This window comes from Neovison vison, chromosome 7, assembly GCF_020171115.1.
Source record: "Neovison vison isolate M4711 chromosome 7, ASM_NN_V1, whole genome shotgun sequence".
NCBI classification, from domain to species: Eukaryota; Metazoa; Chordata; class Mammalia; order Carnivora; family Mustelidae; genus Neogale; species Neogale vison.
In genome coordinates, this window is record NC_058097.1 from 34,435,128 (window position 1) to 34,462,691 (window position 27,564).

At 45.5% G+C, this 27,564-nt stretch overlaps 1 protein-coding gene across 4 annotated transcripts in view; it reads left to right on the forward strand.

Moving 5' to 3' along the window:
* Positions 1-27,564, forward strand: part of ABCC12 (ATP binding cassette subfamily C member 12) — a 68,569-nt gene that overhangs the window by 27,651 nt on the left and 13,354 nt on the right. For 2 of the 4 annotated variants that reach the window (XM_044260423.1, XM_044260425.1), the window contains 10 exons: positions 3,727-3,799; positions 5,406-5,609; positions 9,037-9,171; positions 9,273-9,348; positions 9,434-9,505; positions 12,366-12,455; positions 13,135-13,238; positions 15,150-15,347; positions 16,119-16,345; positions 23,978-24,115. In XM_044260423.1, the coding sequence (XP_044116358.1) occupies positions 3,727-3,799; positions 5,406-5,609; positions 9,037-9,171; positions 9,273-9,348; positions 9,434-9,505; positions 12,366-12,455; positions 13,135-13,238; positions 15,150-15,347; positions 16,119-16,345; positions 23,978-24,115 (1,317 nt within the window). Of the gene's footprint in view, positions 1-3,726; positions 3,800-5,405; positions 5,610-9,036; positions 9,172-9,272; positions 9,355-9,430; positions 9,506-12,365; positions 12,456-13,134; positions 13,239-15,149; positions 15,348-16,118; positions 16,346-23,977; positions 24,116-27,564 lie in introns of those variants that run through there. The other 2 variants (XM_044260424.1, XM_044260427.1) reach the window with 2 other exon arrangements.

Below are 27,564 nucleotides of genomic sequence, written 5' to 3' on the forward strand. Positions count from 1 at the left end.
TATATATTTCCATTTATTTGTGTCATTTTCAGTTTCTTTCATCAATGTTTTATAGTTTTCAGAATACAGAACTTTCATCTCCTTGGTTAAGTTTATTCTAAGGTATTTTATTATTTTTTTGGTGCCATTGTAAAGAGAATTGTTTTCTTAATTTCTCTTTCTGCTAATTTCTTATGAGTGTGTGGAAATGCTATCAATTTCTGGGTATTAATTTTGTATCCTGCAATTTCACAGAACTCATTTGTTACTTCTAGTAGTTTTTTGGTGGGGTTTTTAGGATTTTCTATGTATAGTATCATGTCATCTACAAATAGTGACAGGTTAACTTCTTTGTAAATATGAATGCCTCATTTATTTTCTTGTCTGATTGTTGTAGCTAGAACTTCTGGTATTATGTTCAATGAAAGTGGCAAAAGTGGATATCCTTGTCTCATTCCTGGTCTTAGAGGAAAACCTTTCAGTTTTTCACCATAAAGTATGATATTAGGTGTGGGTTTCTCATATGGCTTTTTTTTTTTTTTTAATTCATTTGACAGACAGGGTCACAGGTAGCTGGAGAGGCAGGCAGAGAGAGGAAGGAAAACTCCCTGCTGAGCAGATAGCCAGACGTGGGGCCCGATCCCAGGACCCTGGGATCATGACCCGAGCCCAAAGCAGAGGCTTTAACCCACTGAGCCACCCAGGCAACCCACTCTCATATGGCTTTTATTATGTTGAAGTGCATTTCCTCTAAACCTAGTTTGTTGGGAGTTTTTATTTGACTGAGTGTTGAATTTTGTCAAATACTTTTTCTGGATCTATTGATCATCATATGATTTTCAGTTTTCATTTTGTTGATGTGATGTACCATGTTGACTGATTTACAAATACTAAACCATTCTTGTACCCCCAGAATAAATCCCACTTGATAATGGTGAATGATCCTTTTAATGAACCGTTAAATGGGGTTTGCTAATATTCTGAGCATTTGGGCTCTGTGTTCATCAGGGATATTGGCCTGTAGTTTTCTTTTCTTTTGTGGTGTCTTTGCCTGGTTTTGGTATCAGGGTACTGCTGGCTTTATAGAATGTATCTGGAAGCCTTCCTTCCTCTTCTATTTCCTGAAATAGTTTGAGAATAGGTATTAACTCTTCTTAAATGTTTGGTAGAATTCACCCGTGAATTTATCTGGTCCTGAACTTTTATTTTTTAGTAGGTTACTACTATTATTATTATCATCATTATTACTATTATTATTATTACTGATTTAATTTTGTTATAGTAATCGGTATGTCAAAATTTTCTTTTTCTCCTTGATTCAGTTTTAGAAGATATGTTCCTAGATATGTATTCATTTCTTCTAGGTTATCCAGTTTGTTGGCATGATTTTTCATAGTATTCTCTTATAATATCTTGTATTTCTGTGGTGTCAGTTGTTACTTCTCCTTCACTTCTGATTTTATTTTTGGGGTCCTTTCTTTTTCTTTGTGAATCTGGCTATTTATCAATTTTATATATCTTTTCAAAGAACCCACTTGTGGTTTCATTGATTTTTTTTCTGATTTGTTTTCATCTCTATGTCATTTATTTCTGCTCTAATCTTTATTATTTTTTTCCTTCTACTCACCTTGGGCTTTCTTCTTTTTCTAGTTACTTTGAAGTGTAAGGTTAGATTGTTTATTTCAGCTTTTTCTTCTTTCTTTAAACTACTATTGCTGTGTCCCAGAGATTCTGAACCTTGGTGTTTTCATTTTCATTTGTCTCCATGTATTTTTTTTTTTAATTTCTTCTTTGATTGGTTGTTAAGTATCATGCTGTTTAGACTCCATGTGTTTGTGTTTTTCCCACTTTTTTTTCTTGTGATTGATCTCTAGTTGTATTACTGTTGTGATCAGAAAAAATGCATTCTATGATTTTGTTCTTCTTAAATTTATTGAGGATTGCTTTGTGGCCTAACATGTGACATATTCTGGAGAATGTTTCGTGTGCACTTGAAAAGAATGTGTATTTTCTTGTTTTTCTATGGAATGTTCTTTATATATCTGTCTATCCAGTCAGATGCATCATTCAAAGACACCTTTCTTATTGATTTTCTGTCTAAATGATCTATCCGTTGATGTACATGAGCAGTTGAAGTCTTTTACCATTATTGTAATACCATCAATTTCTCTCTTTACATTCATTAATATTTGCTCTATGTACTTGGGTGCTCCAATGTTGGGTGCATAGATACAATTGCTTTATCCTCTAACTGGGTTGATATCTTTATCATTCTATAATGCCCTTCTTTGTCTCTTGTTATACAGTCTTTGCTTTAAAGTCTATTTTGTCTAATGTAAATATTGTTAACCTTGCCAAAGCCCCCAGTCTTAACCACCATATATACCACTCCTGAAGTTGGTGTATGGGTGTGATGCTCCAGGATGTTAAGTGCTGCCAGGGGTCAGCATGCCACCTGAAGGGCAGCTGCCCATGATCTGCCTGCTCACTCTCTTGTTGGTGCCCTTTGTTGGGGAAGTGTGTCCTGCAAAGTCTCAGTTGTGAGGCTTATCCACTGTCATGCATTGAGAAGAGAGGATCCCAATGATGCTGATAATGCTGATGATATCAATCAGCTAATCAATCAATCAATCAATTACTCAGCTAATAAAGTGGAGGCAGGCAGCCTGTCAAGTGGGACAGAAACCTAGGGTCCAGTGATGGGAACTGACTGTGCCTTGCATAGGGCATGACCTTGAACTGATACCAGGAACATCAGGGAAATCAGAGCAGGAACTAACTTCTGAAGCAATGTGGTCCCCTGGGAAAGATTCTATCTATGGTGGAAGCCGTCTGAATGGGAATGAGGTAGAGAGAAAGCCCAGGGAGGAGGGTGTGGAATTCTCCCATAGCTTGAGGCCTGAGCATTTTTGAGTTCATACCCACTAACTTATTGACTTTCTTGGATTCCTTGCCGTCAAAACTTTCATGGAGTGAGACTGGAGTCATGCCTGGTAGGTCATGGGTACCCCAGTTTTGTTGTCCTTTGCAGGATGAGGTGCTGATCCTGGCAGCATGGGTGCTGAGAGTTGGTTAGGGCCTTGCCCATTAGACTCCCTACAAACTGGCCCAGTGCTAGACAGTGGGCAATGCTAAGGGATAAAACCAAGAAGCTAGGAGACCCAAGGAACTGAGATCCTATTCCTTCCTGGCTTCTCTTCCTCAGGCAGTATTCTCTGTGCCCAGTGTACTCAGGTGTCTCAGGGGGAGAAAACCCTGCTCTCTCCAACCTGGTAGGAGTGACTGTTGGATAGAGGAGAATCCTGGAGCAGAGGTCAGAGTTATCATTAGTAATCATCCCAGCACGCTGCTGTTACCCTCTACCCACACACATTTCTCCATTTATGGTTTTGCATCCTCTGGGAAGCCTCCCACAGTGACCGCAGCTCATATTGGTCACTCCCTTCTTTGACTCCCAAGAGCAGTGCTAGCAGTTGGCATCCCCAGTCTTCCCTTCAGAGGTTTCATGTACATTGAATCATCTTCCTCTCAGGGCAGAAAACCTGTGAAGGAAGGAGCCATCCCTAAGTAAACTCTGCATCAGATGTGTGGGGAAGGCCTAGGGGTCAAGGAGAAGCTGCATTTAGACATCAAAGATGAAGCAACTGGCCAACTCCTTGTCTTACTTCAGTGATACCTTTCCAGGCAATCCAGGGAAGCAATGGGATCTTTTGGCACCATGCTGACTTATGTCATTTGTGTCCACAGGTATCAGCACACGGTTCGTGTCTGTGCCCTTCAGGAAGACCTGAGCAGCCTTCCTTATGGAGACCTGACTGAGGTGAGCAGAGCTAGGAGCTCAGCTGCACTGTAGCAACATGGCAGCTTGGCTGCCCAGGCTGAAAGGGCTGAGGCTGGCAGGCCCTAATTCCATCCACATTTGGATGCTCTGAAGGACATAAATGTCCCAGGAAAAAGCCAAGTTCTTGTGGGAAAAGCCAAGTTCTACCACCCTGGATTCCTCATCTGGGTTTATTCTTGGGGGAATATTAACAATGGTTATGGTACCAACTCTACCTGTGTTGGGTTCAGTGTGGTAACTCTTGGAGCCATTCCCAAACCACCTGTTAACTTAGAGAAGGTTTCTGGTTAAATCTGCTTCCATAGCTTATGGACTGGCTCTGTCTTCCACAGATGGAGGTCCGGGGATGCTGCTTTGTAACTGGTCTCTAGGGCTCCTTCTTGCCTCGTTTGCTCTGCCCTCCTAACACTGCTCTCAGCTGCTTGTCCAGAAACCTGCCTGGGTCCAGGGTTGAGCCTGCCAACTCAGGTGACTCAGGCAAGGAGGTCATCATGCCATCTTTCCGTTTCCCCATCCCAGTGTGCACTCTGTTGAGTCTTCGGTTTTGCCCAAAAGCAAAGGAGGAGACCAGAGAGCTAAAGAATGTTGAAGAAAGATGAGTTCAGAAAACATTGCCTTTCTCTGCTAGGGCCCTCAGTGTGCCTGTGTCAAGGAATTGGATACCATAGCCATCATGGTCTGGCATTCAAGATCTCTCTTGCTGCAGCCCTGGCCCACCTCCCCAGGGTTTGCTTCTACTCATCCCTGCTTGCCTAAGTGTACACTTGCCTTCCAGCCTCCAGACCTCTGTTCTTGCCATTGTTACCACCTTTCAAGTTCCAACCGCAAATCTACCCCCTTGAGGGAGACTTTCCTGAATCCCACAGTCTGCAGTGAGCTCCCAGTAGATAGGGAATTTTTTTTTTGTCCAGTTTCGTGTGTCTTTTCCCTGTGCTCACCCCAGTGCCTGGCTGAACATAATGGGGACCTACTTTGGGGTCAGTTGGACAGAAGAACCTAAAGTAGGCTATCTAGATTTTCATCCTTTCTACAAATGCTTACTGAGCACCTGCTCTGTGTCAGGTGTGATGCCAGGCCTTAGGGATAGAGTGTTAAATACAGTAGACATGCCTTCCATCTTTGTAGAGCTTAAAGGTCCTAGTGGAGTTGAGGAGTTGGTACACAAGCAAGCAAATTGAGAGCCTCCTTGTCCATTTGCTCCTAGGCTCTGCTCCCTCCTGTTCACCTGCCCACTCTGCCAGAGCTTCTGCTCAACAATTCCCTCTGATGTTGGTGGTTAAGACATAGCCCTTCTCTATGGGATATGCACTAGAATGAGTCTGTTGTGAGACAGGTCCCCCTCACTCAACACTGGAGTTTTTCCCTAGTTGCTGTTGCCCACCAGGCTGCCTACAGAAGTGAGTCTTTCACTTCCCAGGGCATCTGGTACAGTCAGGGGGTCCCTGTTGGGGGTGGAGGAACTGGAATGTAGTAATGATCAGTTTGCAAAAGAGTCTTGAGAAGCTTCAAGAAACTCTTGATCCCTGAAGACTGCAAGGTGGAAATGGGACCCAGTGATGGAGAGTAACATTGTTCCTGCCTACAGATTGGGGAGCGGGGCCTCAACCTCTCTGGGGGGCAGAGACAGAGGATCAGTCTGGCCCGCGCTGTCTACTCAAACCATGAAATCTACCTGCTGGATGACCCCCTGTCAGCAGTAGATGCCCACGTGGGGAAGCACGTTTTTGAAGAGTGCATTAAGAAGACACTCAAGGGGAAGACAATTGTCCTGGTGACCCACCAGCTGCAGGTAACTGGAACTGGCAGGGTTCATGAGGTCACAGGATGGGTGTGGTGTCTAATGCTCACAAGTCTCCTTTTCTGCCTAAACCTGTCCCATCCATGGCTGAGACAGGGTCAGGGTTGGAGGAAGCAAGATGTGTAGGTTATATTCATGATTCTCCCCAGCCATCCCAGCTTGCACATAGCCCTGCCTGCTCCTCTCTGGGCATAGACTCTAAATTTGGGTTGAGTGGAGCCAAGACCTTTCTTCCACCAGAGGATAGACTCTCCAGAAGCAAATGACCCCTATCTATGGGGTGGATATGGGGCACTTCCTCCAGCTCTGGACCACTGATAGTGGTGAGGTGGGAAGCCAGGTAGAAAAAATTCAGTCCCCACCCTTCCTTCAGCAAGTGCTAGGTGGGCCCGAGGACAGAGTGCCTGGGAGGGGGATAAGGGGCTCTGATGCTCTTGGCATCACTCGCCAGGGGGAAAAAGGCTGGAGACCAGGGCTTTTGGGCTAAAGCAAGACTCTTTTTCTTTCTCAGAGCCACTCTCTTAGGCTTAGGAACATGAATATTACTGAGGAGTTACTAAGCTTGCCCAGAGGGCTCAAGAATCAGGCAGGGTGGAGAGAGTGCTCACAGTGTCAGCTTCATCAAGAGCTCTGAATACCTGGTAGGAATACAAGGCTCCCCTGTACCCCGAGACAAACCAGATTTCCCCCTGCCTCCATCTCCCCTCTTCACAGTGAGTCTGTATAGGTGTGGGGTATGTGTCCATGTATATGTGTATGTATATACATGTGTGCGTCTGCTGCTGAAGGAGGGATCCCATGGGACTGACCCGCCTTGAGAGGACTGTTGGAGCAGAAGTCCTGTCTTCTTTCTTCTCGTGCCACCTGTGGGGAAAATATTCAACAGGGGCCTGGTCTGGGGGGTAAGAGACAGACCTCATGGTCTTTGTAAGGGTAAGTCAACCTAGGGGAGAAGGAGGCAAATGAGGTCACCATGGCTACAGGGTGCTCTAAGCAGCATTTCTAGGATCTTCTATCAGTGGCCAGAAGGGCCAGTTTGAAGAGGGGGACATTTCTTAAAGACCCAGGAAAACCATTCCTTCCCATTACTGTAGTTCTGCCCCCAGCCTATGTCTCTTTGCTGAGGACTGGAGTTCTCAGAATAAACTCCAAGCATCTGAATTTTGGATTCCTGTTGAGTGGGCTCAGTCACCTCCAGGAAGCATCTAGTGGTATAGACAAGTTGCTCTGCTGGCCAGGCATCAGAGTGGAGGAGAAGGTTGGATTTCTTCTGGACCCCCATGAGGTCAGTGGGAATGGGCTCTCGCCCAGCCACAGTGCTAAGTGTTGTAACCACAGCTCCGCACTGTGAGGGTCCAAAGCCCTGGAGACCCCTTGCAGTGGAAAGGGCTGTCCTCCTGAGGGGTCCTGGGGATCTGGAGGTGGACTTCTGGCCCCTGACAACTGTGGGTCATAGCTGTCTTTGAAGGAATCTTGACTGGGGGAAATCATCACCTCAGCCCTGTCCAGTCTTTGAACCTTGATGACTAGCTCCATGACCTCAGGCAAGAACTATCTCTTCCCCAGGCCTGTCTCCTGGAAGAATCTACCTTTCACCAAGGTCATTTTTTTTTTCTTTCTTTCTTTCTTTTTTTTTTTTTTTTTGAGTATTGAAAAATGTAAGCAGCCACCAGATGGCACTGGAGTCTCAGTCCAGCTGTCTGTTGGGGAGGAGGGGGTTCCTTCCAAGCCCCTGAACTGGAACCCCAGGGCTTTTCCAGAACATTGCTCTGTTGCTTTTACTTGTGGGCTCACAGCCAATCAGGATGCTTCCCAGCGCTTGGGCTGGACGATTGCTCTTCATTTACTTGAGGAAACAAATGAAATGAGGCCTGCAGTTGCCACTGAAAACCAATCCAGGGTCAGATTTTGTGTTTGCGAACAAAACTGCTCAAATCACACCAGATCTCACTGGCATGAACTGGGGAACTCACTAGCCAGAGGGCCTTCACCAGGAACTTCCCTACAGAGAAAGAAAAGGCTGTGAGGCTGTCACGTACCCCACACTGGTGCCTCAATCTCCCGATCTCGAGAATGGGCTGATCACAAAGCTGCCACTTCCTTTACTAGCTTGTGGGGCATTGACACGTAAGAGACGAACAGGATCAGGTTTTGAAAAGTTAGAATAGGCTATGTAAAGGTGAGAGGTTATTTTCCGGAAAAAGGTTCTCTCAGAAAGTGTCTCAACTGGACATGACAAACCAGGCTGTTTCTGCTTAGCTGTCTGGGGAAGTGGACAAGGAGCTGAGTCATTAGTCTAAGGGAGGCCGAAAGGCTGGAGCTGCCCAAGCTGCCAGAACCTCTATAACCTGGCCTTTTGGGCACCACCCTCATTCCCCCAACATCCTGTCAGGAGTACAGTGACCAAATGTAGCTGCTTCTCTCAAACTCTGAGTCGAGGGCCTCAAAAGTTAATTTGATTTTGGGTGGACCCTCAATATAGGGGAAGACCTCTGGGCTGTTTTGCAAGTGCTTCATTAGGCTGAGCCATCTTAAATCTCACTGCATTTTGCTCCTGTAGGAGGAGCTTCCTGCTCTTAGATGGGTTGATCCTATGGAGAAAAATCTACCTCGTTCCAATTGAGAGGAAACCCCTATTAGCAGAACTCTTTGATCTCAGGAGTGATATGTAAATGAAGGGAGCTCCAATTAGAAAATCAGAAGCGCTTTGGGCAAAATATGGGATGCCATATTAAATGAAGCTATATTTTTATCATAGAGATAAAGCTGATGTAAACTCCTCAGGCCTAGTCGGGGAGGGGTTTGTGATCAAGGGAGGAGTGGGGCCTCGTGTGGGGGACTGCTCCATGTCCTGCTTCTGGGCTACAGGAGGGTGATGAGGTGGGCTTGTAACGTTCTAGCAAAGGAAGGCCATTGCTGAGGTCATATTTCCCCTCTCCACCAGATCTTGTCTTGCAGTAACTTGACAATTTCATATTCCAAATCTCACCTGCCCCCAATCAGATTTCTTGGCCCACTTAGGGAACAGTGTTTCACAGGGACAACCAGAGGGTCCCATTGGACTCAACAACACCAGTAGGCACTAGATCAGTGCTTCTCAAGTGGGGCCCATTTTGCCCTTGAGAGGGCATTTGTCAATATCTGGAGATGTTTATGCTTATCACAGGTAGAGCAGGGGATTGCTATTGTCTTCTAGTACGTAGAGGAAGGAGGAGACTGCTAACATCCCACAATGCACTGGACAGCCCACTGTCCCCGCCTCAACAACAAAGAACGATCTGGCCCTCAGTGCCCACAGGGCCAAGGTTGAGAACCTCTGTACTAGAGGAGCTTGGGGTGCCACTGGACGGCAGTTTGGCATGGCTCAATTCTCTTACCAGGCAGAAATTCACTGTAGACCGTTTTTGTATCTTTGCAGTTCTTAGAGTCTTGTGATGAAGTCATTCTGTTAGAAGATGGAGAGATTTGTGAAAAGGGAACCCACAAGGAGTTAATGGAGGAGAGAGGGTGCTATGCCAAACTGATTCACAATCTCCGAGGGTTGCAATTCAAGGTAACTCTGGGTGCAAAAGGTGGGGGTCCTTCCGTCTGGGTCTCTAGCCTGGGAGCAGGCCCGTCCTGTAGCTTTCCAAAAGACTGTCATTTTGTCTCCAGGATCCCGAGCACATCTACAATGCAGCCATGGTGGAAGCCCTTAAGGAGATCCCCACTGAGAGAGATGAAGATTCTGGTACAGTCTGAGTTCAAACCACACTCCTCTCTTAGTGCCCATGGCTCATGAGCAGACACAGATCTCTCTTTATTTCTCACCCTAGTTTTGGCTCCAAGAGATGGGAAAGATGAAGGAAAAGAACCTGAAACAGACTCAGCATTTTTAGACATAAAAGGTACTTGCTATTCTTTCCCTCAGTTACAACAGTCTTAAATATTTATGGAGCATTCTGGATAGAGAAATGGAGACCCATTTTAAGTCCTTTGGGGGCAACTAGAATTAATACAACTGACTGTCATGTGAGCCCTGGGGTTCAACTGCCTGAGTCCAAGCTCTGGCTCACCCACTTTCTAGTTTTATGAGTTGGCACAAGATACTAGGCTACTCTGAACCTTAGTTTCTTAATCCGTAAAATGGGGAAATAATAACCAACCTCATAGGTTCCCACAAGGATTACATGAGAAACTACACAGAAAATGATTAGCCCAGTGTCTGACATAGAGTAAGTCTCAACAGTAGTTATTATTGTTATTCGTCAGGTCAAAGCAGTGCACAGAGACTGGTTAGAGGCAAAGGCACACACAAGAGAGATGTGTCACGCTCTTTACGGGGAGCATTGAGAAAGGAATGTGCAGCACTGAGGAGACTGGGTGGGAGAACTAAGCCTTCTGCTATGTGCTGGTCCCCACAATCATCTGCACAGACAAAAATATGAGATCTCAGGAGCTCATGGTCTGGTGGGCGACACAGGCAAGGCGGTAATCATGGGAAACTGGGGTAAAGGTAATGGGCGTTGGAGTGGGCATAGCAAGTCAGGGAGGTCCTCGCAGAGCTGGCAAACTTGGGACTAGTCCTTCAAGGATATGTAGGAGTTTTCTGGGAGGCACTGTGGTAAGAAGGTGGGGAAGGGGGAGGATCTTGAGGTTGAGGGCAGGTCGGAATTCCAGGAAGGCATAGAGAAGAGATAAATCTGGTGAGTGCCAACTTTGTCAAGCTCCCTCTTCTCCTCCCCACACATAGTTCCCTTCCACCCCTGTATACATTCAACATTTGTTGATCCCCTACTCTATGCCCTTCTCTGGGGCTGGGCAACAAGAGGCCAGGGATCCAGATCCACAGTCTCTTTCCTCAAAGTGCCCTTGGAGGCTTTCCAAGTTTAGAGCTCTGTTCCTCAATAACGTGTAGCTGGAAAAAAAAAAAACACACACACACACACAAAACCACACCTCAGTGTATTTTGTCAAATTTAAGATATCATCCATTTTAAGATCACCATCGTTTTATGTACCACTTAGAAAGAAAAATCTCTGCCAATTAGATGATATGGCATACTACCGAATGGAAGGCACATCATGATTTCAGAGATGTTAAAATGTGAAAAAAAAATGTGAGTCTTTGAATCGATGAAATTTGGCACCGATAATGGTGCTTTTGACAAATGCATGCACGTTTGGAAAGACAACATATTTTTATCGCTCTGGAGGCGGCCAAGGCTGAAGTGAGGTGCCCACCATCTCTTCCATGCCTTCCCAGGAAAGCTCCAGTAGGATGTGAGGTCCTGTGGAGAAAGTAAACCCTGCTCCTCTTTTTCTCCTCACCCTCCCTACTCTGGAGGGGAAACTGAGCGTGTGAAATCACCTGCTCTCAAAGTTATAGGAAGGGATCCAGTTAAAGGAGGTGGTGCCCACCACGCCTGGCATCAGGGCATTTTCTAAAGCACAGCAAGGTGAAGAGCGTCATCAGCATTCCTGGCTGGGCTGGTGGGCTACCGTGGGATTGGACTAGTTCCCTTTGTGCTCCAGGATGTCTTTCAGTAGGCTCCGCCAACCCCACTGGGCATCTCCCTCATTTTGCAGGCCCAGAGAGAGACACAATGAAAGAAAGTCAGGCTGAACGTTTTCAAAGAACCATGAAGCTTCCCAGGCAGAGGGTATAATAGTAGCTCTATTCATGGCGCCTTTGAGGTGTGACAGCTACCCCATCTTGGAGCAAGGTGCAGAGAGCCCATGTGCAGGGGCACCGGTGTGTCTAGCTCTATTTATTATCTCTTTTATAAAAGCCATGTTTGATTTAGGATTCTGCTTTGGAGCTGACATTTTCATGCTTTTCTGTGAAGGAGAGGAAGGGGACGAGTACTCAGTTCTGACTGTTGTGAGCTGCTTTAGCCAGCATCCCTGTACATCTGGATGTGCTTTCCTGGAGAATTTAACAGTCATTTTCCTTTCCCTTTGGAAAGCAGAGAGGACTTGGAACATCCCCGTGGAGGGAACTGGGAGTCCAGGCAGTGGCTGACTGAGGAGGAGGTCCTGGGTTTAATGTGTGAGGCATAAGCTCTGAGAAGACAAGGAGCCACACCTCCTTCTGGTTGACCCCGCAGTATTTGCTGTGGGTGCTTTGAGCCCTTCAGTGCATGAAGCCGGACTCCCAGCTGTATTCTTTTGCCTGGGGGCTCTCTCTGCAGGTTGCCAGCCTTAGGTCGAGCCAGAAGAGCTGGGGAATTAACCCTCACAGGGAGGAGCCCTCACCCAGAGGACAATGGAATTTGTAGAAACATCCTCTACCCTCTGGTCAGGTGAACACTGGTGGGTGTGTGTTCCACACTGGCTCGACCCTTCTCCACATTAAGCTCCAGATGCCTACGGAGGTCACTGGCTTGATGAGATGCCTTCTATTGTTCCTTTTCCTATGCCCTACAGCTCCTGAATAAGCTCCATGCATTCATAACCCCTTCTCAGGAGCTACTTCTGGAGAACTAGACCCAATCAACCCCTTGATCTCAGGGCTGAGCACATAGTAGTTGCTTCATAAATATTTCTCCCAAGACTGCAGGCCACCTGCCTTACGGGGCTGTGATGAGGATCAAATCAAATAACATGAGCAAAAGTGTGCTGGGAATTTCAAAGTGTAGGACAATGGAAGGAAGGGTGGAAAACTGCCCCCATTGCGGGAATGGGTATATAGGAGGGGTGTGCCCGACCCACTGGGCTCCCCTCCGCTGCCAGCAGGCACCCCAGGACTTGTGTCTGTCTCCGTAGTTCCTCTGCACCAGCTCGTCCAGACTGAATCCCCCCAGGAAGGAACCGTGACCTGGAAAACGTATCACATGTACATTAAGGCTTCTGGAGGTTTGATATAAAACAACGGGTTTCTTGATTTAATTTGCATTAAAAAAATCCTTTCTCAAACTGTTGGGTTTACATTTTATGATTTCCTTAACAATTACTTCTTTTATGCTAGAGCTATTTATCAATGCTTTTATTTTTTTTTTTTCATCCGAAGTGTGATAATACAGCCTTTTAAATGGAATCACCCTTTATCTCCATTAAAGCTGCCAGACTCTATTTATTGAAACTGAGTGAGCAGCAGCAGGAACCAGCCACGGTTCTTCCGCACCTCACTGCCTCTTCACTGAGCACAACAGCGATCCACTCATGGCTTGCCTTCAGTGCAAGGTTCCCATCTTGGTGTGCAAAAATACCTTACAGTTTTATTCCCTGTCTCTGCCCAGCAAGACTGAGTTTTTGTTTGTTTTTGAGGAATACTGAGTTGCTTCTATTAAGGTGCATATTGGTGGGTTTTTTTTTCCCCAATATATTGGCAATTTGGACCCATTTTCCAACCAGGTGGAACATATGTCCCCATTGGGGTTCAGGGTCCCAACACCCAGACTTGTGACAGCAGCCTGGAAGGCAGTTCCCAGGGGGTGGGAGCCCTCTTTCTGCAGGCTTTGAATTTTTTATGAGGGTTGGACCCACTGCGGCCCCCTCCTCTGTAACCCCCTGGACATCTCCCCTCCTCTTGTAGGGTACCTCCTCTCTCTGTTCGTGGTGTCCCTCTTCCTCCTGATGATCGGCAGCTCTGCCTTCAGCAATTGGTGGCTGGGTCTCTGGCTAGACAAGGGCTCCCAGGTGAGTTTCCCTTTGGCATTGGAAAATGTTGAGTCAGTTGCTGACTGAGAGCATGAATGCCCCCAAGGAACCTCCCACTGCCCCTTTCCATGAAGTTGAGATGAGTTGCCTGCACAGCTCAATTCCTGAAATTCCCTTTGATTTTGCAAGACAAGCAGGACATCTGGATTCCTATATGCCACCTTCAGGTTTCAAAGGATTGACTAAAAGATTGTGATCGTGCCAGGCAAATGCTGCATGTCCGTGGAGTCAAGCCTGTGTAGAATAGAGTTGGTCTTGCAGCCTCCATTGTGATGCACCTTGAGGATAGCCCCGAGGGGCTGGGGGAACCTAGCCTGGTTGTTAATTTTCCTGCCTCTGAACAGAAACCGACCTCTTATTGTTGACACTGTCAGGTGTCAGAGGGTTTCACCTCTCTCTGCCCTCCAAAGTCCCTCTGCAGGAAGCAGACATGCAAAAGCCAGACTCCGTTCCTGGTTGTGCTGCAGAGCTAGCATGTATCTTTCTCAGACACCAGGTATCTGCCACCCAAAGGTCTACTCTAGACCAGGGTCCCTCCTGGGAAGGATTGAAAATTCTGCTTTTGTTGGAGCTTGCTAAAAACTCTCCCCGCTTTTGGCCAGTGGTTTCTAAGCTTTCCTGGAGCCCCAGGGAATGCTGTGTGCCCATCCTGCAAGATAACATTTTGGTATAGTTCTGTTGCTATGATAACTGAGGTGGGAAGGCACTGGGGAGCTGTGGGCAGGGGAGAGGTCCCTATAACTCTCCTGGAGGTTGGCGCAGCTTCCTGAGGGCTTTCCCAAGGGGAGAAGCCAGTGGGAGCTCTGCACTGTGCTGGAAAAGCACCATCTCTAGAATATTCTCAGATCCTCCCTGGCTCATTAAGAGCTCTTTTCTTGGAGAGCCCAAGGTTTCTGGTCAGAATGGAACCTTGTCCTAGGTGTGATGCTTCACCAGTGAGCCAGTGCCATTGGCTAACTGAGCATGCAGCAGGAATGGCAGACTCAGGTGTTTGCCCTCCCCCCAGGCACTGTGGACACAACTTGATGCACAGTGAAGCCTCCTGCTCAAGCGAGGCCTCTCATCAATTAGCTCCCCAGGGATGCTTTTGCTTTTAGGGATGTTCATCCATCAGCCGTCACCTCTGGTTTACATTTCCTCTATTGCTGTAATCAGCAAAATGACATTTAAAAGAAAGATGCTTGTTTGCTCCCCAAAGGCAGTTTCAGCACATGGCTCAGAGAAAAATGAAGCTGCCAATTCCTCAGGAGGAGGAGATGGCCTCTCCCCAGAAATGCTGGCAGAAATGTGTGTTCTCCCCACCCCGCAGGACGGAGCTGTGTGTGGTCTTGACTCTTCCCAGAACTCTGTGGTTCACCAGACTCCCTCCTCCCTACCAGGGACTTCGGGATAGTGGACCAGTATCCCCCAAGATGCTCCTTGAGAAAAGGAAAGGGAGGGGACTGTGGGGCTGGCCTGATACTGGGTCCTGTATGGGCTGCCTGAGGGCTCTTCTGCCAACTTCGTGGAATCCAGATTTCCTGTGCTTCTATAATTTTTCTGGCCCGACGTCACATCTTGACTCCTGAGGCATAGTTGCTTCTGGGACAGAAGCTATCTGGTTACCCTGTGCCTGCCTGCTTTTTCTGCTTTGTTTGCCCACTGACCATGCTGAGGCTCGAGCCTTGAGCCTCATAAGTCAGGTGCCTTGGGGGCAGGTAGCCCAGCAGGAGGACCCATGCAAAGCTCAGAGGTCCTCAAAGGGAAAGGACCTGATTTTTAACCCCCTGGTTCATTCTTCACAATTATGCACCTGCTTTTAGTTTCTTCTCTCTGGAAAGATCCTTTGGCCAATTCCTATTTTCCTGACAATTTACCAATTCTTGGTGCTTCTCTTGTTTTTCTCCAAAGATGACCTGTGGGCCCCAGGGCAACAAGAGTGCATGTGAGATGGGTGTAGTGCTGGCAGACACGGGGCAGCGAGTGTTCCAGTGGGTGTACACAGGGAGCATGGTGTCTGTACTGACGTTTAGTGTCATCAAAGGTTTCACCTTCACCAAGACCACGCTGATGGCGTCCTCCTCATTACACGACCTCGTGTTTGACAAGGTACTGCTCCCGGGGACTGCACACGATTCCAGCCATTCAGCCAATGGCATTTACTGAGCCGCTACAACACATCAGGCACTGTGCTGAGCTCTGGGCACAGACACAATGCTCAAGGAGCTTACGGTCGTGTGAACTATCGAGATACCTACTGTCGTCTCTGAAGGCAAACTCCAGGGACTGTGGGAATGTGCCGTGGGCCCTCAGGCCAGACTACGGGTAGAGGTGAAGGTGGTCAGGATGGTTTCCCTGAGGACACCACACTGCCCTGGGGCAGATATGTACTGGCCGGCAGGCCATCTCTAGCTCCAAAGAGCCCTGAGTCCACAGAGGGCCTCTCCTCATTCCACTGCTGCAATAGGCAGAATTGATTAATTTTATTGATTAATTTTATTGCCTGGGCCGTGGCCAGAGCCCACAGGTGTGGCTCACACTAGGCAGGCAGACACAGGGGAACTTAACTTTTTATTGCCCCTGGAGTGCAAAATCTCCTCCTCCTCCTCGGCCCCCCAGGCTGCATCCCAGGTTTGGAGGGAGGTCTGACCTGCAGGGGCTCTCCTGGGCTTCCACACAAAGGCTGAATCTCCCCCACACTCTCATTCGGGGGGAGCATACGAATGGGGGACACCCTCACTTTCCCACGATGGCTGGCCTGGGACACTGTGTTGGGTCCCGGAAAAATGCTCATGCCGTTCAAAGCATCCCAGCCCCGGCAGAGTGGTCGGTGTTCCCTAAACACACACCTCATCATGGACTCTCTGATTTTATCCACAGATCCTAAAGAGCCCAATGAGTTTCTTTGACACGACCCCCACTGGCAGGCTAATGAACCGTTTTTCCAAGGACATGGACGAGCTGGATGTGCGGCTACCGTTTCACGCGGAGAATTTTCTGCAGCAGTTTTTTATGGTGCTGTTTATTCTTGTGATATTGGCTGCTGTGTTTCCTGCCGTCCTTTTCGTCCTGGCTGGCCTTGCTGTTGGCTTCTTCATTCTTTTACGGTAGGTCGATACGCTGTTTAAAAAGGAGCCCATGAAACCGTTGGGCATTTGGTTAACTCTGCACAATGCTGGGGGTATCAGGTGATGCTAAATCCTTGCTCCCTTCTCTGAATCTGGGAGCATACTGATTTTTAGTCCTGATGAAATGCCAGGTGCTATGCTCAGTGCTTTGCATACATCTGGCATTTTAACCTCAAAGTAACCTGAGAGGTAGGCATGACTGGGAGTTCAAGTCGGTGGTCCTAGGCCAGGAAACTAGTAACCAAGGCTGCTGTCTGTCTGCTGTTGTGTTCTTAACCATGGAGCTGAGCTCTCTCCGCCATCCTGCTGCTGGAGAAGAGAGAGAAGACAGTCCTTAGTTACTCTGAGCTTTGGGAACTATCTCCCCTCCCCCGACCACAACCACTGATACGGTTAGAGGAAAGCCTCAGGCAGCTAGGCACTGGGGAGTCCTGCTGCGGCTGTGGCCCACTGCACTACCTCACCCACCTTGGAGGGAAACAGGAGGGTGGACTGACCCTAGCCCTTGAGAAACCCAGGTCTACCCTGTTGCAGGGTGAGCTGGAGTTCTCACCAGGCAGCATGGTGCGTATCATATAAGGCCAAATAGTTGGAAATCAGAGAAATTTCCACCAGAGCCCCAGCCCTACTGCAAAACTAGCTGGAAAACATTGGACAAGCCAGTTTCCTTATCCCTAAAGGTAATCGCTAAAACATACACCTGGCACATGAACCAGGAGGCTATTAAGAGTATCAAATGAAACTGTAGGGCTCTGAGTGACTTATAAATTAGAACTGGAATACAGCTGACCTTGAACAACGTGGGTTTGAACTGCACGGGTCCACTTATAGGTGGGTTCTTTTTTTTGATAAATGCTGTACCATACTATAAATGGGTTTTCTCTTCACTTTGATTTTTTTTAATGACTTTTTTTACTCTAGCTTACTTTATTGTAGGAATATAGTATATAATACATATAAAATATGTGTGAGTCAACTGTTTATGTTATTGGTAAGGCTTCCTGTCAACAGCAGGCCATTAATAGTTAAGTTTCTGAGGAGTCAAGAGTTATATGCGGATTTCTACCTGCCTGGGAGGTTGGCTCCCCTACCCTTGCACTGTACAAGGATCATCTGTACCATGTTATAGGAACTTGAGTTTTCATCAGACTCAACCATATGTTCATTATCCTCCTAGATGTGCCAAATTTTGGGTCAGACACTAAGGATCTCAAAGAGGGCCCCCCAAATTGTAAAAGATTCAGCCCCCCAATCCTGGACCTGCCTCCACCTGTAAGCAAGTTCATTTGTTTTCATCCAGGGACACCGCACTCAAAGCTGAGTTTTTGAACTAGCACTTTGGCCGCAGTGTAGAGGATGGATGGAGCTACGGAAAGACGAGGATCAGGGCTATTGGATGAGAGATTCTTGAAATGTAGAGCCTGAATGAGAGTTGAGACAGGTGGCAGCAGTAGGGGACAGAAAAGGGTGGATTGGGGAGCCATTTCTGAGATGGTCTTTGGAGGTAGGGGGTGGGAGAAACCAAGGATGGGTCCCGGATGGGGAGGGACATGAAGAGAGATAGGAGTGTTATGGAAAGGGAAGCAGTTTGGATAATCACATCTGTGGGCTTACATATGGATGTTTCTAGTTTGTGGGTCAGGTCTGCAGATGATGCCTACAGGCAGTGGGCAATGAGGACATAGGACTGCACTGCGGCTGGAAAGGTGGACTCTGCATCTTTGGCTTCTGTGCAGGAGCTGGTGTGACCGTAGGAACAAGCACCAGTGCCCTGGACTCTCTCTTTGGTTTCCCATTGTCTCCCTGGTGACTCCAAGAAAGGTCACATGGCCTCACTGTCCAACCTCAAGGGTTAATTGTCATGACCCAATAAAATACTTTCTGCAGGGTGCCTGGGTGGCTCAGTGGGTTAAGCCGCTGCCTTCGGCTCAGGTCATGATCTCAGGGTCCTGGGATCGAGTCCCGCATCGGGCTCTCTGCTCAGCAGGGAGCCTGCTTCCTCATCTCTCTCTCTCTCTCTGCCTACTTGTGATCTCTCTCTGTCAAATAAATAAATAAAATCTTTAAAAAAAATACTTTCTGCAAGTCCTTTGCAAAGATAAAGATGTCTTGGATACCACTTCTTAAAATGGACTCCTTGGCTTGATGCTTGTTTTCGTAATCCCTGTGTTTGACCGACCGTTCGTTGTTTCTGTCCGTTCTCCAGTTTATGCTGTTGACTTACTTAGCCAATGGTTTTTCTCTGCTCTGCACCCCTACTTCTTGCTACAAAGACAGGCCAGACCATGGCTGGCTATGACTGAATTACCTAAATATTTCCAGCTAACTCACTCGAGCTCTGAACTAATGAGGTCTTCCTTCCTCTCCCCCGAGTGAGTTTTAGCTGAGAGTTCCAGGGCAGATTAGATTCCCTGTCGTGGGCCAGCCTGCCAATGTGCCTGCCTGAGGGCAGTAGTCTGGTGCTCAGCAGGGTCCTGGAACTTTAGCACCCAGGGGAGTTGCATCCTGTGGAGGGGTTTTGTTCTAAAGTCAGCTCCTGAGGCTATGATTCAAATTACCTTTGAAAATGCCTTTAGAAGACATTGCATTGGCAGTTGATAAACCGGATTTTCTTCCAGAATTGGAACAGATCACTTTTTCTTTGGTTGGGTCCCAAAAAGTGCTTGGCTTGTATTAGGAGCTGCATTGTATGAAAATTTCTGGTCTTCAAAGACTGGAATCACATCTCCTGCAGCGAGATATTCATGCTACAAGAAGCACTCAAAACAGACCACAGCAAGGAATAGCTCACATTTCTGAGATCCTTCTCTCCTTCCTCCCTCCCTTCCTTCCTTCCTTCTTTCCTTCCTTCCTTCCTTTCTTCCTTCCTTCTTTCTTACCTTAGTTTCAGGTTTGTATTTAAATTCCAGTTAGTTAACATATAGTGTAATATTAGTTTCAGGAGCAGAATTTAGTGATTCATCACTTCCACACAACATCCAGTGCTCATCACAACAGTATCCTCCTTAATGCCCATCACCCATTCAACCCATCCCCCTCCCATCTCCCACCATTAACAGTTTGTTTTCTATAGTTAAGTCTCTTTTATGGTTTGCCTGTCTCTCTTTTATTTCTCCCCATGTTCATCTGTTTTGTTCATTAAATTCCACATGTAAGTGGGATCATATGGTATTTGTCTTTTTCTGGTGGACTTCATTTACCATAATACAATCCAGCTCCATCCATGTCATTGCAAATGTCAAGATTTCATTCTTTTGATGGCTGAGTAATATTCCATTATATATGTACACACACACACACACACACACACAACACATCTTCTTTATCCATTCATCAGTCAACGGACATTTGGGCTCTTTCCATAATTCATCTATTGTTGATAATGTTGCTATAAACATCATGGTGCAACTATCCCTTCAAATCAGTATTTGTGTATCCTTTGGGTAAATACCTAGTAGTACAATTGCTGGATAGTTCTTTTTTTTTTTATTTTTTTATTTTTCCAATTTATTTATTTTCAGAAAAACAGTATTCATTATTTTTTCACCACACCCAGTGCTCCAGGCAAGCTGTGCCCTCTATAATACCCACCACCTGGTACCCCAACCTCCCACCCCCCCACCACTTCAAACCCCTCAGATTGTTTTTCAGAGTCCATAGTCTCTCATGGTTCATCTCCCCTTCCAATTTACCCCAAAGCACATACCCTCCCCAATGTCCATAACCCTACCCCCCTTCTCCCAACCCCCCTCCCCCCAGCAACCCACAGTTTGTTTCGTGAGATTAAGAGTCACTTATGGTTTGTCTCCCTCCCTATCCCATCTTGTTTCATGGATTCTTCTCCTACCCACTTAAGCCCCCATGTTGCATCACCACTCCCTCATATTAGGGAGATCATATGATAGTTGTCTTTCTCCGCTTGACTTATTTCGCTAAGCATGATACGCTCTAGTTCCATCCATGTTGTCGCAAATGGCAAGATTTCGTTTCTTTTGATGGCTGCATAGTATTCCATTGTGTATATATACCACATCTTCTTGATCCATTCATCTGTTGATGGACATCTAGGTTCTTTCCATAGTTTGGCTATTGTGGACATTGCTGCTATAAACATTCGGGTGCACGTGCCCCTTTGGATCACTACGTTTGTATCTTTAGGGTAAATTCCCAGTAGTGCAATTGCTGGGTCATAGGGCAGTTCTATTTTCAACATTTTGAGGAACCTCCATGCTGTTTTCCAGAGGGGTTGCACCAGCTTGCATTCCCACCAACAGTGTAGGAGCGTTCCCCTTTCTCTGCATCCTCGCCAGCATCTGTCATTTCCTGACTTGTTGATTTTAGCCATTCTGACTGGTGTGAGGTGATATCTCATTGTGGTTTTGATTTGTATTTCCCTGATGCCGAGTGATATGGAGCACTTTTTCATGTGTCTATTGGCCATCTGGATGTCTTCTTTGCAGAAACGTCTGTTCATGTCCTCTGCCCATTTCTTGATTGGATTATTTGTTCTTTGGGTGTTGAGTTTGTTAAGTTCTTTATAGATTTTGGACACTAGTCCTTTATCTGATATGTCATTTGCAAATATCTTCTCCCATTCTGTCAGTTGTCTTTTGGTTTTGTTAACTGTTTCCTTTGCTGTGCAAAAGCTTTTGATTTTGATGAAATCCCAAAAGTTCATTTTTGCCCTTGTTTCCCTTGCCTTTGGCGATGTTCCTAGGAAGATGTTGCTGCGGCTGAGGTCGAAGAGGTTGCTGCCTGTGTTCTCCTCAAGGATTTTGATGGATTCCTTTCTCACATTGAGGTCCTTCATCCATTTTGAATCTATTTTTGTGTGTGGTGTAAGGAAATGGTCCGATTTCATTTTTCTGCACGTGGCTGTCCAATTTTCCCAACACCATTTATTGAAGAGGCTGTCTTTTTTCCATTGGACATTCTTTCCTGCTTTGTTGAAGATTAGTTGACCATAGAGTTGAGGGTCTATTTCTGGGCTCTCTATTCTGTTCCATTGGTCTATGTGTCTGTTTTTGTGCCAGTACCAAGCTGTCTTGATGACGACAGCTTTGTAATAAAGCTTGAAGTCTGGAATTGTGATGCCACCAACTTTGGCTTTCTTTTTCAATATCCCTTTGGCTATTCGAGGTCTTTTCTGGCTCCATATAAATTTTAAAATTATTTGTTCCATTTCTTTGAAAAAGATGGATGGTACTTTGATAGGAATTGCATTAAATGTGTAGATTGCTTTAGGTAGCATAGACATTTTCACAATATTTATTCTTCCAATCCAGGAGCATGGAACATTTTTCCATTTCTTTGTGTCTTCCTCAATTTCTTTCATGAGTACTTTATAGTTTTCTGAGTATAGATTCTTAGCCTCTTTGGTTAGGTTTATTCCTAGGTATCTTATGGTTTGGGGTGCAATTGTAAATGGGATTGACTCCTTAATTTCTCTTTCTTCTGTCTTGTTGTTGGTGTAGAGAAATGCAACTGATTTCTGTGCATTGATCTTATATCCTGACACTTTACTGAATTCCTGTATAAGTTCTAGCAGTTTTGGAGTGGAGTCTTTTGGGTTTTCCACATAGAGTATCATATCATCTGCGAAGAGTGATAATTTGACTTCTTCTTTGCCGATTTGGATGCCTTTAATTTCCTTTTGTTGTCTGATTGCTGAGGCTAGGACTTCTAGTACTATGTTGAATAGCAGTGGTGATAATGGACATCCCTGCCGTGTTCCTGACCTTAGTGGAAAAGCTTTCAGTTTTTCTCCATTGAGAATGATATTTGCAGTGGGTTTTTCATAGATGGCTTTGATGATATTGAGGTATATGCCCTCTATCCCTACACTTTGAAGGGTTTTGATCAGGAAGGGATGCTGTACTTTGTCAAATGCTTTTTCAGCATCTATTGAGAGTATCATATGGTTCTTTTTCTTTCTTTTATTGATGTGTTGTATCACATTGACTGATTTGCGGATGTTGAACCAACCTTGCAGCCCTGGGATAAATCCCACTTGGTCGTGGTGAATAATCCTTTTAATGTACTGTTGAATCCTATTGGCTAGTACTTTGGTGAGAATTTTTGCATCTGTGTTTATCAAGGATATTGGTCTATAGCTCTCTTTTTTGATGGGATCCTTGTCTGGTTTTGGGATCAAGGTGATGCTGGCCTCATAAAATGAGTTTGGGAGTTTTCCTTCCATTTCTATTTTTTGGAACAGTTTCAGGAGAATAGGAATTAGTTCTTCTTTAAATGTTTGGTAGAATTCCCCCGGGAAGCCATCTGGCCCTGGGCTTTTGTTTGTTTGGAGATTTTTAATGACTGTTTCAATCTCTTTACTGGTTATGGGTCTGTTCAGGCTTTCTATTTCTTCCTGGTTCAATTTTGGTAGTTTATATGTTTCTAGGAATGCATCCATTTCTTCCAGATTGTCAAATTTGTTGGCGTAGAGTTGCTCATAGTATGTTCTTATAATAGTTTGTATTTCTTTGGTGTTAGTTGTGATCTCTCCTCTTTCATTCATGATTTTATTTATTTGGGTCCTTTCTCTTTTCTTTTTGATAAGTCTGGCCAAGGGTTTATCAATTTTATTAATTCTTTCAAAAAACCAGCTCCTAGTTTGGTTGATTTGTTCTATTGTTTTTTTTGTTTCTATTTCATTGATTTCTGCTCTGATCTTTATGATTTCTCTTCTCCTGCTGGGCTTAGGGTTTCTTTCTTGTTCTTTCTCCAGCTCCTTTAGGTGTAGGGTTAGGTTGTGTACCTGAGACCTTAGATCACATCCTCAGTCCTAAATCAGGACTCAACCAGTATCAAAAGATTGGGATCATTCCCTGCATATTTTCAGACCACAATGCTCTGAAGCTAGAACTCAACCACAAGAGGAAGTCTGGAAAGAACACAAATACATGGAGACTAAACAGCATCCTTCTAAAGAATGAATGGGTCAACCGGGAAATTAAAGAAGAATTGAAAAAAATCATGGAAACAAATGATAATGAAAATACAACGGTTCAAAATCTGTGGGACACAACAAAGGCAGTCCTGAGAGGAAAATATATAGCGGTACAAGCTTTTCTCAAGAAACAAGAAAGGTCTCAGGTACACAACCTAACCCTACACCTAAAGGTGCTGGATAGTTCTATTTGGAACTTCTTGAGGAACCTCCACGCTGTTTTCCAGAATGGCTGCATCAGTTTGCACTTCCACCAACAGTATAAGAGAGTTCCCCTTTCTCTGCATCCTTGCCAAGATCTGTTGTTTCCTGTGTTGTTAATTTTACCATTCTGACAGGTGTGAGGTGATATCTCATTGTAGTTTTGATTTGTATTTCCCTGATGATGAGTGATATTGAACATCTTTTCATGTGTCTGTTAGCCGTCTGGATGTCTTCTTTGGAAAAATGTCTGTTCAGGTTGAACACACATTTCTGAGACCCTATCTGTCCCACAGCTGGGATGGCCTGTCCTAGAGGAGAGTGGTGGGCCAACACCTCTCTCTAGTTATATGGCACCCATCTGACTTAAACTTTGTCTTGAGTGCATAGTCAGACCTGTGTGTGCTAAGAGAGAGCCTTAGAGACCCTACTCTGTGGCCTTCTTGATCTCCCCACAGCATTTTCCATAGAGGAGTCCAGGAGCTCAAGAAGGTGGAGAACATCAGCCGGTCTCCCTGGTTCTCCCACATCACTTCATCCATGCAGGGCCTGGGCATCATCCACGCCTATGACAAGAAGGAGGACTGCATTAGCAAGTGAGTCCGGTGCTGGGACACTGTTCCAGGGCTCCCCATTTCACACCTGACCCTGAATGGGAGGTCATAAGAATAAAAGGGAAGTCTGGGATGCTGGGGACTCCCTGTAGGTGAATTGCTGGCAGAATCAAGAAGGAGCAGTCTAAGGCACTAGGCCTTTCTCCCTAGTATCTGGGGCCCAAAAGTTGTGAGCTCATTCAATGACAACTTTGGTATATGAATTTACATGTTTTACTTTTTGCACTAGAAGCAAAATGCGTCCAATTCAGGAAAGTAGGAGAAAGCAGGAAAAAGAGGGAAAAAAAATCACCCATAAGTCCCCAACCCAAATCCCATTAGTATGTTCATATATTTCCTTCAATTTTCATTTTTCCTATTTCTCAAGTATTCATAATCATGTTTGTCTCATTTTATTTTTAAATGGCATTTTAAAAATGTTATAACATTTCTCATAAAAATAAATTTTAAAGGCCATATTATATTTTACTTGATGGATACAGCACTTCCCTTCTTTTTAAAATGTGGAGACTAGATAAGTGAATTTCTCCGGAGTCTTCCAGCTCCAAACTTCTAAAATACAGTATAAATTGTATCAACCATGTAGGCTCACCATGGTAGCAAAGACTTCCAAATTTTAGCAACTTAACATAGTATGTGTTTATTTTCCCTCAAGTCACATTTTTAAAAAAGATTTTATTTATTTATTTGACAGGGATCACAAGTAGGCAGAAAGGCAGGCAGAGAGAGGGGGAGGCAGGGTCCCCACTGATCATAGATCCTGATGTGGGGCTCGATCCCAGGACCCTGAGATGATGACCTGAGCCGAAGCCAAAGGCAGAGGCTTTAACCTACTGAGCCACTCAGGTACCCCTCAAGTCACATTTTAACGAGAGTCTGTAGTGCAGGGGAAAGGGGTGTTGTTTCACTGGGACTTTTCCATCCTGAGGGCCTTGGGGTTCTACTGCAGGATCTTCTGTGTCTAACTGGAAGATAAGGTGAGGAATGAGTGCAGGACCTCATGGGGAATTTTTATGGGTTAACTCCAATGAAGATACTCATCATTTCTGCACACTCATTGACCAGTCTTCATTCACCTGGGCTCACCAAACTGCAAGGGAAGCTGGGAAATGGAGTCTAGCTGTGCCCACAAGAGGAAAAGAAAATGGGGTTTGCTGAATCCATAGCAGTATCTGCCACAATGGGTGTTCTATTTTGTTTTGTTGCTGTTGTTGTTTGTTTTGTTTTTCCCTGTATTTTCCTGCCTTAAAAACCTAACACACCAGGGGCGCTTGGGTGGCTCAGTGGGTTAAAGCCTCTGCCTTCAGCTCAGGTCATGATCCCAGGGTCCTGGGATCGAGCCCTGCATCGGACTCTGCTCAGTGGGGAGCCTGCTTCCTCCTCTCTCTCTGCCTGCCTCTCTGCCTACTTGTGACCTCTGTCTGTCAAATAAATAAATAAAGTCTTAAAAAAAAAACCCAACACACAGGACACCTGGCTCACTCCATTGGTTAAACATCTGCCTTTGGCTCAGGCCATGATCTCAGGGTTTTGGGATCGAGCTCCACATCAGACTATCTAATTAGTGGGGAGCCTGCTTCTCCCTCTCCTACTCTCTGTGCTTGTGTTCCCTCTGTCACTGTCTTTCTCTGTCTATCAAATAAATAAATAAATCTTAAAAAACAAACAAACCCAACACATACTTCAAGTTTGGATATAGTTCTGTCCCTCTCTCTCTTCCCGTGCTTTGCCACCTAGGATTTCAGTGTAGACTTGGTATGCCAGCTTGCCCTTAAGTTCAGTTGGTGGCTGTGCTATTCCTAGTTTAATCAGAATGTCATCTGTCAAGAGTCCTGCGTCACACAAGGACCCTTCCCATGTTCTCGTCATGAAGAAAGTCTCCTGTCCATGGAGTCATTCATCGACTCACTCATGACAAACAAAACAGATATAAGCTCTGTCTTCCTGCAGATTCTTTAGCAAGGTTTCCAAGGAAATTCTACAGGACAGTTGAGTCCTACATGGTTGATGGGGTCCCCTTCTTTTTATACTTTCTTTCCCATCGTGGACTTAACAGAGGGCTTGGACTTCTGACATGTATTGCTCTTGTCACCAGACAAAAATGTCACGGGACTGAACAGAGCCTTGAGGTCAAATTCCAATCTGTTTCTTTTGTTCCTGTGCAGTCTAACCAACCACACAGATAAGACCACACATAACTCCTAAGTCACTTAAACCGTCAGCTGAATTTGTAGGCCTTATAGCTGTAGGGTAGAAACACCATGGTGTTTGAAAGAATATTTTAACTAAGCTCTGGGGAAAATAAGTTAGGGTGGAAACAAGGCGGAGGGTGCTACAGGACCTGGCATAGCTGGTCAGAGGTGCTTCCAGAGTCTTTTGAGGAGTTTTGGAACAGGATGGAGTAGCAATACCTGAGGATGTTTGTGACTGTACCAGTGGAGGAATCTTAACTCTTTAGGGGTTTAAACATTGGAAGTTTTTTGTTTTTTTCCCCAATAATGTCTACCAGTTGTTCTGATGAAGCCTCTTTCCCAATAGGTGAAGGGAACCTCCAGTGGCAGTTGGACCTGATGTCTCTTGTGGTTAATTGTTCAGCTCAGTTAAAATTTCAATCTTGAATGTGTAGTTGACCCTTGGTTTGGGAGCATCAATACCCCACACAGCTGAAAATTTGCATATAACTTTGGACTCCCCCTAAAGTTAACGACTAGTGACCTACGATTGACTGGAAGCCTTACTGATGACATAAACAGTGAATTAACACATATTTCATATGTTATATGTATTATATACTATATTCTTACCATAAAGTGAGCTAAAGAAAGTGCTATTAAGAAAATCATAGGGGAGAGAAAGTACATTTACAATACCACATTGTATTTATTGGGAAAAAAAACCATATATAGGTAGACTCATGCAGTTCAAACCTATGTTGTTTAAGGGTTCACTGTATTCCCTCCCTAACACACCCAGAGGCTTGGAGTAGTAACACTGTGCTATGTGTATGTCCTGTGCAGGATGGGGGCCAGGTGTTCTGCTGGAAAGCCTCTGGTCTATTCTTTTAAAAATCCTCTCCCTTTTCTCAGAGACTGGTTTCCTGAGGCTGGTGCAAGGGAATGGTATTGGGAAGATGCATCCTTGGGCCATTATCTCCTTCCTGCTGCTTATTTCTGCTAATCAGGCAAAATGTGCCAATGTGGTGTGGCAAGGTAGAAGCTCCAACAGGACCAAATCCCTAGCAGCTCTGCTGGGCATTGTTGATGATCAAGACCAGCCTGGGTCTTCCAGAGAGCTCTTCCAGGGCAGTCTCACACTGCATTTCATTGATGTGGGGCCACTTTGCCTCACGCCGAGGAATACTGCATTAACACTGCAGCACCAAATGTCACGTCTCTGCACTCCCAACTGTAGCAATAGCAGGAATGGTCAGG